The sequence below is a fragment of the Saccostrea echinata genome, unplaced genomic scaffold (genome assembly GCF_033153115.1).
Source record: "Saccostrea echinata isolate AGI-Se365-2 ecotype Australia unplaced genomic scaffold, CSIRO_AGI_Sech_v1 ptg000003l, whole genome shotgun sequence".
Lineage (NCBI taxonomy): Eukaryota > Metazoa > Mollusca > Bivalvia > Ostreida > Ostreidae > Saccostrea > Saccostrea echinata.
In genome coordinates this window covers 5,823,114-5,837,544 of record NW_026889752.1, presented here as the reverse complement: position 1 = coordinate 5,837,544, position 14,431 = coordinate 5,823,114, and the positions used below count along the sequence as shown (strand labels likewise).

Here is a 14,431-nt window from a genome sequence, read left to right as displayed (position 1 = left end):
ACTGAAAGGCTTTTCAAAATACTAGTTTATGAAAATCTGTTAGGAGAAATACGCACATTATTATATAGAGGGATTTCGTGTTTTTGCTGTCGATTCCCGCTTATAAATTCAGAATAATACAAGATTAACACAATAAATGTGCTCTACTCAGGAATATAAAATTAATGCTTTGATAGTATACTAAAACTGCAGCTCGGATCGTATACTACATGTAATGCAGCTCGATGGAGTCTTTCTTCGTTGCATGAGCACATAGAATTGAATTCTTCGGACATTAAAAATTTCAATCCAAATTATAATTTTAAAAAATAACTAAATAACTTAACGAAATACGAACTTCTAGGGGTATGATAACCGATATTTAATCCTACTACATGTACATGTGTCATTAGTTCGATTCAGACCACAGTCAATGTCTTCTAGATTTTAAAACGATAATTATACATATAAATCAAAGTGATTAATTGTTTTTAAATTTTAAAGTTTTTATCAGAACCAAACGATTTTCTCTGTAATGTTATGGACACGGTACGGCACGGAGGGAATTTTCCGGGCACGGTGCGACACGGGGAGCATTAGCTGGGATTTTTCTAGACACGGTGCGGCACGGTGTGCCTACCTGTGTATTTCAAATCCACACACACCGTGCTACACCGTGTACACGGTGTAACACAGACCATTTCACACGGTGTGTTTTCCACCGTGCGACGGGGAAAAGTCGTGGACTGTACTGTATAAACCACTATGATAGAAATCGGTTTTCGCATTTTTTGTATTTTTTTTTTTTTTTTTTTACGAATTTCGACCCTAGGCAGGTGTACCCCTAAAAAATCTTGTTTTAAGGACATACACAACGTAGTTTGAACTTTATTGTCTTTTTCCCTGGAATTGAAGAGTTCCAATACTTAAAGGAATTGTGTGCTACATTTGTATGTCTATATATGCTGTTGTACACTTCTTCTATAACAAGTTTGGAGAAACAAAACATCTAGAATATGTGTTTAGTAATTTTTGTGTATTTTTCTTTGAATTATACAAGAATTTTCATCATATTGATATATTTTCAAAACCCCTGGTAATGCATGCTGTTTTTTGTCTACGAACATCTGATGGCACTAAAATCTTAAATTAAGAATATCTTGAAAAATTATCAGTAGGTAAGGTACGTTGCGTATGTCCTTAAGTTTGAAATCAAATATGTTTGGATGGAAATTATAAGACATATTTTGAAAATGTGATTTGAAATAGATTCTTTTAAAATTCCTTTTCCACCTACTTGTTTAACATTAAATTGCCGGAGAGGTACCCAGCAAAAATTCCGGAAATGAAAAAAAAAATAAATCTCGGAAATGAAAATAAAAATTGTCGGAAATGAAATTTAAAAATGTCGGGAATTCCCTGCAAAATTCCGGAAATGAAATGCAGCGTATCATAGTTCTGGGTTTTTGTTTGTTTGCTGTTATTTTTTAAATTAATTTACCGTTTAGATACTTTTGAGTTCGTACGAAAAATTAAACGTGATGTGCAGTCATGATTATACATGTACATTTATTGACTGGGTTTAACTGGGCAACATGCAATTTGTTGGACCTATGACAAGGCCTAAACTGTTTGCCTGAGGCCGTTAGGCCGATGGCAAACCGAGAATCGTTTACTTTATATTATGATGATTTTTGCTCCCTTCCACGTTTGCGACAATAATGATATCGGATCAATGCTGAAACTATCAGGCATCTACTACTTGGTTAACCCATATGATGTTGACGTTAAAAACGTCAAAGCGGTCCAATATCTAATCGGCCGGTCCAACATCTCATCAAGCGGTGCTTAATGAAAAATTTGGGACCACACGGCGAAACTTACGAAATGTTAAGACTTTTAAGATATAGCTAGATTTATAAAGGGAGCGATTTTAAGGATTTAAAATTAACAACAATAATGACTATGTTATCCATGCAAGGTCCTCATGCGCGATGTAAGTGTGATTACCTACAGAAAATGAATTAGTAAAATATCCCCACTGTGAACGATACCGATAATCAAACAAATATTGATTATTTCTCGTTTGTTGTAGTTAAACAAATATATACATATGTATTTGCATTACATGCATTGATTAACTAACTCTATCCGTTATTCTTTCAAAATTAATTTCTTTCCACCCTCAAAAATAAAACAAAATACAACCCCCCCCCCCCCACCATCCCATTAAATCACGAAGCATATCGTAACTTGGTAAGATGCATATAATATGCAGGAAAGGCGAGTTGTCCATGAGAAGACACCCTCCTCCCCCCTTTGCGAACGAATTACTGATTTTTTTTGTTTGCGCATTATCTTATGTATTAAGAAGCTGGAGTTGAGCTGGATTCTTTGAATGTGAGTATAAACCCTCCCCCACCCCCACCTCCCGAAAAATTCTCCTATTGATTCTATTGGATGATAGTAATTGTATAAGAGTAACACCATTGATACTGCATATCAGAGAAAGTGTTATGAATATATCAAAACACTATGTCAAAGAAGATGGGCGTGTTTGGCGTGTGATCTTGCTGGTACATTTAAAATGTCTACGATTTGGTCGGCTGACCACAGCTGGACATAGTTTACAAAGTTACGCACATGGGAAAATGTTAGATTGAGTTTGAAATGCTTTGTCAGATTTAATACATCAGTCCGCTTATCTTAATAATTACTACATATACATGTATAACTTAGTAACGCTTCATATAAATAATGAACACCTACATATAGGGTATATTTAGATGCAATTACAAGTACATGTGTATGTTAAAGTATCAGTAGGTTGGAAGAATTGCTTTCGCTTTCGGTACAACAGAACCAGAATTTATTTTAAAATAAATCATTACATAAAATTAAACTGACTAAAGAATTGATTGTTTGTACCAAAAAAAATATTAACGCTCCAAGCGAGGATCGAACCAAAAATATTTCTTTTTCATTGCACTGGACGGATAATGCATACTACTGAGCTACATTATGTATCAGCGTTACACATATTATTTGGTATTTAAAACGACAATGAAGCACCGCATTTACACATTAGAATTTTTCTCGAATTTTTTTTAATTTTTTTATCGTCTCTGGGTCTTATCTCCATTTTTTTTTTTTTTTTAATACAAATGTTTGTTAGTTTCTTTGAATTAAAATGTTAAAATGCACACAAATAACGTTTCAAAATCATGGAGGGATGACCAAGAGATAGTAAATTTTTAGAAAAACGTGTTTTAAAATGTAACATTTTGTTCCAAATGACTAATCTAGCCAATTTTCAAGTTCTTTTATAGCAAATCAAAATACAATATCGGAAAAAAATATTTCTCTTTCCTATTTCACAGGAACCCGATATATCAAAAGAAGGCTAAAATTTCATATGACAGATCAATGAAATTTTCGCTTTTCAAGTGCGCACAGATTCCTGCCGAATGCCAATCAATAGCGCCCTCGTCCTTTATGTAAATCACCAAAATATCTCATTTACCAACACCTTGTTGATAATTTTACCCCCCCCCCCCCCATCTTATTTATGTAAACTGATACATTTAAAATATAGAGTACTAATAACAAGATTAAGACTCTCTGCACATAAGTTAATGATTGAACAAGGAAGATATAACAGAATTTCGAGAAATGATAGAATATACCATCTTTGTGAATAAGGGGACATAGAATTTGTTTTAAAATGTCCACATTATAGTACATTAAGACAAAATTCCATAAGAAAGCTTCTACTCCCGAAGACCAAGCGTCTTCAACTTAGTACAATTACTTAGTACACAGAATATTAAAGAATTGTGTAATTTGGGAATTTATGTCCAGTATGCATAAAAGATAAACATGGTGTTAATATACCCCTTGTACCAATATTTTGGTTTGGGTTAATAAATTGTACTTGAAACGAAGCCTGTTTCGTTAATGCACGAGCATTTTAACTCTCTGATAGCCAATCAACATGTTTTATGAAAAGTGAAAATCCCACGCGTGGACTGAAAACAAGCATGTCATTTCATGGCCGTAGGAACCGGAAAGGGGGGGGGGCACAATAATTTTGCCGATATATAGATATATAGATTACTATAGTAAACATAGATACTGTATGCTTGTGCCCTCTAAATTTAATAAAACCTAGTTTAAAAACAATTACCGGTAAGTCAAAATGGGGCACCTAAAGCCGATCGGGAGTTATAGTTGATGCAATATAAACTGTATTTTTTTTTTTCACTGTAAAATTGTAATTTGCTATTTCAATGTAATTATTAAAGAGAACAAAATCAACATTTTTGCATTTTATAATTGCGATGGGAAAAAAATTGATTAAAGCATAATTACATCGTACAAAATTGAAATCACAGATTTTTTTTCTGGTAATATTTCAGTCTTATTAGTCATTAAGGGAATTACGTTCTTCAAAAAAACTTAAAGCAACATTGCGTAACTAAAATAATATCTAGGTGCAAACATGTTTTTAATGGATAACCATGATAACGTTTAAAAATATAAATATCAAAGAACAAAATCAATTATCAATACGTTGAATCGGGCTCGATGTTCGACGTAACGATGTGCATATGCTGTGACGTCATATCGAAGGTCGAGAGAATGACTCAATGAGGTTGACATGTATGCAGTGTACATTCAACATTATAGGCTATTAAATGGCGATAAATCGAAATGTTTTATGTGTATATTAAATTGTAACCATGAATTAGCGGAAGGTGTAGAGAAAAATACACGTAAAAATTAAGAGTGACATTGTTTTAATTTAATAGTAAATCCAGAGGAGTTCTGATGACGTTCCCCATAAAAATGAATGATAAAAAACATTCCCCATAATTTTCGAATACATACTGAAACGACAGATAGGTTATTTTTAAGATAAGAAAGGAGAGAAAGCAACAAAACAGGTATTTTCTATAATAATTGTCCATTATTGAAATAAAAACATATTAGGAAAACACTTTCCCCACAACATATTCCAGGCGTCCAATTCCTCACAAGTCGGTTATGATGGGTAAGAGAGAGAGAGAGAGAGAGAGAGAGAGAGAGAGAGAGAGAGAGAGAGATTTGTATTGAAAATGCAAAAAAAAAAAAAAAAATAAAAAATATTTATCCATATTCTTGCGGTTAAGGTTTCAAATAATCCTTAAACTACAGTATATGGCCATAAGTGAGTCATAATTGCATTTTTACATTATTTATTTCACTGAAAAATTAATTTGTATAAAAACTTATTGTGTCGAGGTCAACTTTAGCCCAATTTCCATGATTATTTCACTAAATCATACAGAATTGTTCAGATTTTCTTGTTTTATAATGCTAAACAAAACGATATACTAACCATTGAAAATAATATATTAAATCGTCAAAACAAAAATTTCTAACCCCAATTTACTATGATTTCTTAACAAATTAGAGTCGTAAAATTTTTAATTCGCATTTGATGTGTGATATCACCGCAGTGCCTACAGATAAAATTATTTTGAAATTATATCAAGAAACTGCAAAGAATTCTACATTTTATGGTGTTTTAGTCATAAATAACACTACAATACTATTTTAGAAAAATACATTTTTCAATGAAATACATAGTGGAAAAATAAAATGATGACTCACTTATGGCCAGGTACTGTATCTTTTAAGATTTTCTCAAAATATAAGAAATTGAATAGGTACCAAATTTTAGACTGCCGGCCTGCGGAAACTCTCCAATCTGGAAAGGCTTCCTATACATGCATATAAAACAGGCACGTAGCACCGTTTCTCAAAATGTGTGTATGCGAGGGGGAGCGGAGGCAGTAAAGCGATTGACAAGCAAAAGAAGAACTTTAGGCACTTAAAAATTGGAGAGAGTGAAGAGAAAAATCGGCATTAAAAATATCCGGGAGGGACAGATTCCATTCATACTATCATTTTCGGCAGAAAAATATTTGAGTACAATATACAATAATGTTGGATGAGAGTGGGAGGGGGGAGGGGGGCAGCCAGTCTTAAAATTAAAATATTCTTTACAAAAACAACTGTAAAAGAAGGCCTGGAGAACGCGTGGGTGGGGGATGCTCCCTCACACATTTTTCCGAGCATAATGTTTTACTGTTTAGTATGAAATACACACTAGAAGGCTGCCCCCTTTTTGTTGCACTATAGTCAAATCTTCCAAAAGCCCCCCACCCCCGCCCCCACCATCACCGCCACAAAATAGGATTTGGGAGATTTTTATTTATTTATTTATTTTTTTAATTATTAGCATGATTTTTATTATTAATTTTTTTTTGTTTGCTTGTCAAAGATTTTTCAGGTAAAATGTCAATTACGTCTTAGACGCTACGTGGCCTGAAAGACACTTTAATTTGTTTTCTGGTTAAATGCTTTCATGTCGTGTTCTAAATCATTTTCTTACACCAAAGTACTCAGTTTGGTTTTTAGATAATCAGAATTTTTTTTAGTGATTTCTTATTTTTTTACCCAGTCGCGCAAATACTAATTCCCTTTTTCACTTTTTTGATATTTTCCCTGACCAAAATCTGATCAGCACGAACTAAGTGTATATGAGTGCTAGGCTGTACGATAAAGTGACAACGTGTTTACTATTGAGTATTTATGGAGTTTATTACTTTTTTGTGATGCATATTTCAATAAATGGAATACAAGGTGTAAATCACTCGGCATGTGCGCATCTTCGAACGGTACAGTGGTCTATTTCCAGGTATGAATAAGTTTACAGCGTTCGACGTGTTCTCTCGATATACATCAATTGTATTTGAATGCATATGGACATGCATAGCAAATACGCTGGTTGTTTGTTCCATTCTTACAAAAGATACATGTAATTGCATTTGTCTACTACGAGGTTTACCGAGTATTATTTCAAGTTTATTGTGCATATATTGGTATGCAACTATGTTTTTTCTTCAAAACTTGCATTTATATTATTCAAAACGATAATTATTCATAATATCGTTATGACTGTTTTTATCTGTTCTGGTTTTAAAATGTTTTCATCAATCCATGTGTTCCCAAATACTTTACTATCGGAGATGTGCACGCGTCGATAGCCAAACCAAAAATTCACTCAAGTGTAACGAGGGCACTGGGGTATATATCGTTACAATAAGACAAGGTATCTAAAAGAAATATGGCGGAATAGTTGGTATGAAACAAGTTGTACATTGATGCAAATGTTGCGTATTTAAGAATTCATGTCAGCTTTAAGGGGCGAATATCGATTTATGATAACCAGAATTCTCGATTCGGGTTACGCTTAAAATAATTTTATCTGTCTATTGAAATACGAAAAATGTAAAGTACTTGTATCTATATTGAAAACGTATCAGTCCAAAAATATGCCTTAACTACTTTACTATTTAATGAAACGAAAAACGAAAATAAAGCACTGGAATACAGAAGTGAAAATGTAACTGCTTTGAAGTATAATCATGATACGCACGTGCTATCAGTAAGTGATTGTCATTGCCAAGTCCAGATAAATATTTTTAGTCATATTTTTGACAATTAAATTCCTTGAAACAAAGTGCGTCTGTATTTAAATAGTGATAATATTTTGTCGATTTTGTAGAACTTGACTCGGCAAGTTGTCCGAAGTATAATTTCTCATCTACTAAATAAAAACAAATATTGTCAAACATTAATTAACAAACACATTTACACATTCAATTCTAAAAACATATATATCACATTTTCAAATCTATTTTATATCATTGAGAAATAATTGGTCACCCTTCGGGGAGATAACTCGTGTTCTTGTTCGGAACCTGAGCGATATACAGCGATTTGCACCGGGGAAAGGGGGGATGAAAAAAAAAAATACAGGAATGAAGAAAAATGCGTGATCTCTGCTGCCTCTACTGTAATTTTATTAATGTGTTATTTACTGAATCCTTCCTTAAAGACAGATGTAACAATTGGATGCTGGGACCGATGTATATTTTTTGAATTATTTTAGTTTTGAGATATGCAAATAAATATCACATATATCCTAAAATATTCAGAAATTTACTCTTTTTGCCTCCATCCTTGAAATTCATTTTTAAATCTTACAGTGGAGAATTAAACAGTTTGTAGCTAAACTTATTAATTTTACTAATTTTCACAAGGATTTTATTGACTATTACGTTATTTATTGAAAAAAACCAAAATAATAAAGTCCACAAAAATTATTTTTCTAGGTTCTGAAATATGTCGAAGTCCTCCAAGTATAAGCCATACTCGTGTATAGCCTGCTGTAAGCGCATCAAGACTAGCGTACGAAGACCGCTTTATGGAAATCAGGCTCTTCGAAAATTTTTGTCAAAGAGATTTGTGAAAGATTTAGGTAAGGATGACGTAGTCTGTAACAAGTGCAGGCAACTCTACTACGTCTCCCTCAGACAAGAATCCAGAGTTCCAGAAGTCCAAAATGTTGAAGACAAACAAAATGCTGCCCCGCCTGAACCTGTAATACTACCCATTCTGTCCACCGGATATCGACATGACGCTTGTGGAATATGTGAAAAGAAGCCCCGTAAACTAGTTGTCATTCCAGAGCAGACTCGGCTTGAAGTGTTTGTACAACTTGGTGTGTTCATGAAAGAGGGTTCCAGGTGTTGTCCTTCTCATATTTATGGCGGACACTTGACATCAGAGGCGTTGAGCTACGGGTTTTCTGAGAGAGTTAGAAAATGTACGTCACTCAGCAATGACAATTTAAGGAATCTTCTTGACAGTTTAAGAAACTATGCGAAGAGAAAAGCATCCACTCGTCTGGATTTTGATAATGATACTTCTCTTTCTGACGAGGATTATCGCAACCTGACAGGACTCACCCGGACGCAGTTCGAGGATCTAATGGTTAATGTGGAGGAAATCAAGACATCCAAATCCAGAAGCATCCGCACTTGTGTTGCAATTTTGCTGATGAAACTGCGATGTGCTCTAGATAATAAAATGCTGGCTACCCTTTTTAATATGAAAAAGTGGCAGGTACGCTCTTAACGCTATAACATTGATCTTTGGTGTTTTATTGTTCTTTTAATAAGATAATGATTTTTTCTTTTAAAATATTTTTTAAAAATTCATTAGGAAAAAATTCTGTGCGTAAGTCTTTCTATTATGTTATCAAGGTATGCAGAGCCGTTTCCTCAGCAAGACGCTCCCTTATGAAGGACTTTGTGCCACAAAACCTGGGATTTGGACATATTTCTCGCGACGAAGTCATAACTAAGCATACGAGGCCCCTAGCACAGGAGTTGTTTTCCCCTGGTTTGACAGAGACGACCCCAGCTTTGCTAGTGTTAGACGGAACGTATATATACATCCAGAAGTCTAACAATTTCAGTTTTTCCAGACGCTCGTATAGTCTACATAAACATAGACCTCTCGTTAAGCCAATGATGGTCGTTATGACATCTGGATATACTGTGTCCGTCCTCGGTCCATATCTATCCGATTAAAAAAACAACGACGCCGGTATTCTTAGCCACATGATTGAAAGAAATGCCGAAGAAATGAAGAGTTGGTTACAGGAAGGAGACACATTTATAGTCGATCGTGGCTTCAGAGACAGTGCCGACGTTCTGGCTGACATCGGTATTCGGATGGAGATGCCAAGTTTTCTGAGAGGAGCAAAGCAACACCCTACCGAGGAGTCAAACAGCTCCAGATTGATTACTAAGGTATATATTTGTAATTAGTTCATATGTTTAGTATTTTTATCTGAAAGTCAGTCCGAGTTTTTTTCTGACGTTTTATTCTTTTTTGCAATTTTGCAAATTATTTTTCATATCATTTAAAGGTGCGCTGGGTTGTGGAGTCCGCCAACGGACGAATAAAGCGTTGGAAATTCCTGGACCGGACAGTATCCAATAATCAGATTCCATTCATAGCCGATTATGTACGCATAGTTGCTGCAATCTCCAACAGATATTGCCCTCCGTTAAGTTCTGGAGCAGACGACGATCAAGCCATCGCATTAAAAATGCTTCATTTATCCCAGAAAGGTAATGAGCTCAGAGAGCTCGTGGAAAGCGAGGGTTGGGACAGGAGACCTTCCCAGTGGAAAGCTCTTGATGCAGATAGTGTTGCCATAGATTTTCCTATTTTGTCTGAAGATGAGATCCACAATATCACATTAGGAACCTATCAGGTCAAGATGGCCAGAGCATACACACATGAACATTTCCAAGATGACGGTGCGTATGACATTCTTATTGCAGAAGATAAAGCAAACATAATTGGAGCAAAAATTCAAAGTCGTCACGTGTCGGCCAAAACATACCTTTGTTGAATTCGCCACAGTGAAGGGACTATTTTATCGTGGTACTGTAAATGTAAATCTGGTTCCCGTGTTGTCGGGTGTTGTGCACACATTACCAGCGTGCTTTGGTATCTTTCCTTTGCACGGCACCAGTCTAAACCTTTGAATGGCGTTCGAAACTGGGCGGATCACCTTGAAGACGCTGCCCGTGTTGTTGATGAATCCGACAGTGGTGCAGAGAGTCCTACGGAGGAATAAATGTAGACTGCTTTTGAAGTTTTGTTATTTATATTATCTGTGATAACATTTTCTTGTTGATAAACGTGAATTGATTTCAAGAATTAGACATACGATTATTAAATATTCTCTACATTTTCCTCACCTCGAATTTTCTTTGTCTTACGTAATCAACAGAAAGGGGAAATATAATGACCTAAATATGCATAGCAAAAATATTTTATTTGTTAATACGAATAGTCTTTCTTCTGAAATGAGGAAATCATATTGAGTAAATAATTATTTTTACTGTTTAGGTGATTTTAAGAATTTTTTTTTTTACATTAAAAGGAATATCTTTACAGGGAGTACATTAGTATACGGCGACATGATTGAGAGAGAGAGAGAGAGAGAGAGAGAGAGAGAGCGATTGAAAATAGTTTGAGTTGCCTTAAATTCCACGCAGGGAATTTTATAAATATTTGGCATGCTTTCAATATGAAAAAATCTTTTTCTACCCCACCCGTTTTATGGAAACTTAATCGCAAATGACTTTTTTTTTTTTTACAAAAAGCTCTCCCATCGTTTATAAATATTTGATCTTTATATGATGCAAATAAGATATAACGTCATTGATGTCTTTCAGATAAACGGACGTCGGAACTAACGTCACGGTGATGAAATACCACTTTTTAAGAGTTATTTCCGATACATTCCACGTGATCAGATATAAGTGAATTATATATCATTAGAAAGATAAAATTCTAAACTTTACATACGATAAATCTCAATATTTTTTAAGAATCGGCCAAATTCGCCCCAAAACGTACTTTGTTCTTTTTCCATGTTTGGTGGTTGTGCAAGGGCATACATTCTTAAGGCAGCCTATTGACCTAACAAAATCCCTTTCGAAACCTCACCAACACAAGGACATGGTCAGAGAGAGTGGATAGGATTTGGGTGCATGGTCATCATTTATAGATCCATTGGAAGTCATCATTATTTTAAAATATACAGGTTACTTCAAAACAAATGCATCGCTACACTAATGCAGCTGGTTCTATAGGGTTCAAAGTTATTGTCTGTAAAAAAAAAAAAAAAGAAAGAATATATATAGTTCCATGGGTCTTGGCCACAAAATATCTGATGGATTACAATATTATCCTCAGGAATTAATCTCAATTGTTTTAGCTGTTGAATTATGGGACGTTCATTTAAAGAATTCATATGTCATATTCCATTCTGATAATGCAGCTGTTGTTTGCATATTGTAAACTTACAAACATCGAAAAATTCATTGAGAAGATTAGTTTTGGCTCTTATGACAAAATTTTACCAGATTTACTTTCATGCTTAAGAACAAGATATTTAAAGAAGTGTTTGTGGATATTTAAGCATACCAATCTATCTTTTACAACTCTCCAAACAAAGCCTGTATTTTGTTAGATGCAGCTTTAGCTCCTAACCCAAAGAAAGTGTACAGGCATGCTCTAAATTGTTTTAAGGGTTTTATTCAGAAGTATTAAGAGACCAACTGCATTAAAGTGATCTCCCTGGGACAGGTTATGTCTTTTGTGTCTTACATGTACCTATTCAATTTAGGAAAATCACCAAGATCTATCTCACCTGACAGCATGGACATAATATTTTTAAATGCCAAACACCCCAGATCTCTTAAACCAATTGTTAATTAGGAAAATGTTAAGTGGGACAAAACAGCTTGCCAGGTCAGCTGATGTGTGACAGCCTATTATTTTGGATAAAAAAAAAGAAGAAGACTTTTAGTGGCAGTACCATAGGTAGCCAGTTCTAAGTAACAGGCATGTTTATACATGATAATGTTCCTTTTAGTATTTTTTGCTTTGCTGAGAGTGAGGGAAATCGTGGTTTATTCAGACTCAAGTCCAAACTTGCTGCTTTGAAGAAATATTTCTTTTCAGGCATGACTAAAAGGAGTCTAAAGGATTCTTACAATGAATCAACTTTCAATACATTTTAGGTAAAATAGAGTCTATCTAGCTTTGGTGCAGGGCAAACTATGTGAAGTTAGTTGGAAAGGACCCCTTTTTTGCTACAGCAGCAACTATGGCACATTTACAGGGTTTTTAAGATTCACAAAATAAGACACATGGGATGGTTGTATCTGGTGTCATTCCAGAGATACAGTAAGGTCCCAATATTCCCAGCCTTTTATTTGGTACATAGATGTTTTCGTTTAGGGTAGCAGAAAGTCCAATTGTCCAAATACATACAAGATTGTGATATTTTTATTTATCACTATTTTGTGTCAATTCATGGGTCTTGAGGGGTTTTTCCGGTTTTATATATAAGCGCCGTCTAGTTAAGGTTATTAGCCTCATCCTTATCAAAATAACTTTTGGCTCTGAAAAGGTTGTTTACAAATTTTACCCACCTCCACCCATTCAATCTTACATATATATTGTTATTGTTGTAGAAAATACATGTACTAGTTTTCCTTTGTATAAGGTGTGGGATATTTTTTGGGCCCCACTTTCTGCTGCATTCTGAAATTGTAAAATTTGTAATCTCATTTGCCATTTGTAATAAATGCTCTATACACACACACCCTCTTTATTATTTGACTTGCTGCAGAACAGAGCTGGAAATGTGCTTCAGGTTCATATGAACTGAATTGTTCATCAGTTTCAGTATTTAAGAGCACATAACAAACTGTTTTACGATTGCTGAAGTGCATCTTTGCAAACTTCTAGATTTAACTTCTGAAGCAAAAACAAATAGCGTCTCCAGCCCGCTACTCCCCACTTTTTATTCTCATTTAATATGCTTTGCACTATAACCCCACATATAAAAAAAATAAAATCAATAATATTGAACAGGTGCATAAATAATTCAAGTTAATTATAATTTTATTAGTTTCACAACTGTGACAGATTTCAGTGTGTTTTACACTAGCTTAAATACAATCTAAAAAATTTAAAAATTAAAATTGAATTTTAAATTTGGCATCGTTAATAATTTATCAGATTTAAAGTTGTGGGAACTTACAAGTGCAACATCTTCTATTCTTTTTAATAAAGAATGCATTTTTAAAATGTGTGAATATTACTTAAAAAAGATATGATTTGTAGCGAAGTAAAATTTTAATACATGTATTATCAGCTTTTTATCAGTTTATTTATAATAAGATATGATTACACAGAATGAAATGTCTCTTCATGTTACTAATTTTTTTTTATCATTTTATCATATATGTTTACTTACTGCGTAACTCTGATTATTACTTCGAAAAATTCTTTTATCATTTATCATTTTCCTCGAGCCAGTGATAAAAATTGCTTACAATATATATATATATATATATATATATATATATATATATATATATATATATATATATATATATATATATATATATATATATATATATATATATATATAAAATATATATAGATATATATATATAAAGCACTAAAAACCAACAACACTGTATATCCTAAGTGTCGGATCCACTAAGAAGATACAAAGACCTAAAGAAAGAAATTTCTCCGAGACAGTGTTCCGCAGACCAAGAACAACCGGTCGGAGGTCCGAGTTAACAAACCACGTAAACCCCGCTCGAGACGCTTCAAGCGCTTAACGACAATCGCGAGGAACGGACCCTCACAAACTCCTGACGTCTGCCCAGTGCTCAATAAATCTAGTGTTCCTCTCTCCGAATCGGAGACCTCACTTCTTTCCAAGGGGCTGAATTTCTGTCCCACACCACATGAGGTCGACGAAAAACAAGTCAGAGAGGACACCCGAGCATACTTTCGGAGACTTCGGTTGAAGGAGCACTTTTCTAGAAAAGACTCCGAGGTTGACTCATATGACTCTTCTCAGCCACAATTGCACGACTTAGAGGAACACAAACTCTATCGGCCCAAAAGTGACTGGGAACCTGCACCGGGAAAATGCGGAGCT

At 34.3% G+C, this 14,431-nt stretch overlaps 1 protein-coding gene across 2 annotated transcripts in view; it reads left to right on the top strand.

Annotated features, from left to right (window-relative positions):
* Positions 1–10,609, top strand: part of LOC133178795 (uncharacterized) — a 43,791-nt gene extending 33,182 nt beyond the window's left edge. For both annotated transcript variants that reach the window (XR_009720032.1, XM_061313488.1), the window contains exons 2-4: positions 8,205–8,997; positions 9,138–9,689; positions 9,809–10,609. Coding sequence is in view for 1 of the 2 variants with exons in the window: in XM_061313488.1 (XP_061169472.1) it covers positions 9,498–9,689; positions 9,809–10,300 (684 nt within the window). In the remaining variant the exon portion in view is untranslated. The remainder of the gene's footprint in view (positions 1–8,204; positions 8,998–9,137; positions 9,690–9,808) is intronic.
* The last annotated feature ends 3,822 nt before the right edge of the window (positions 10,610–14,431 follow it).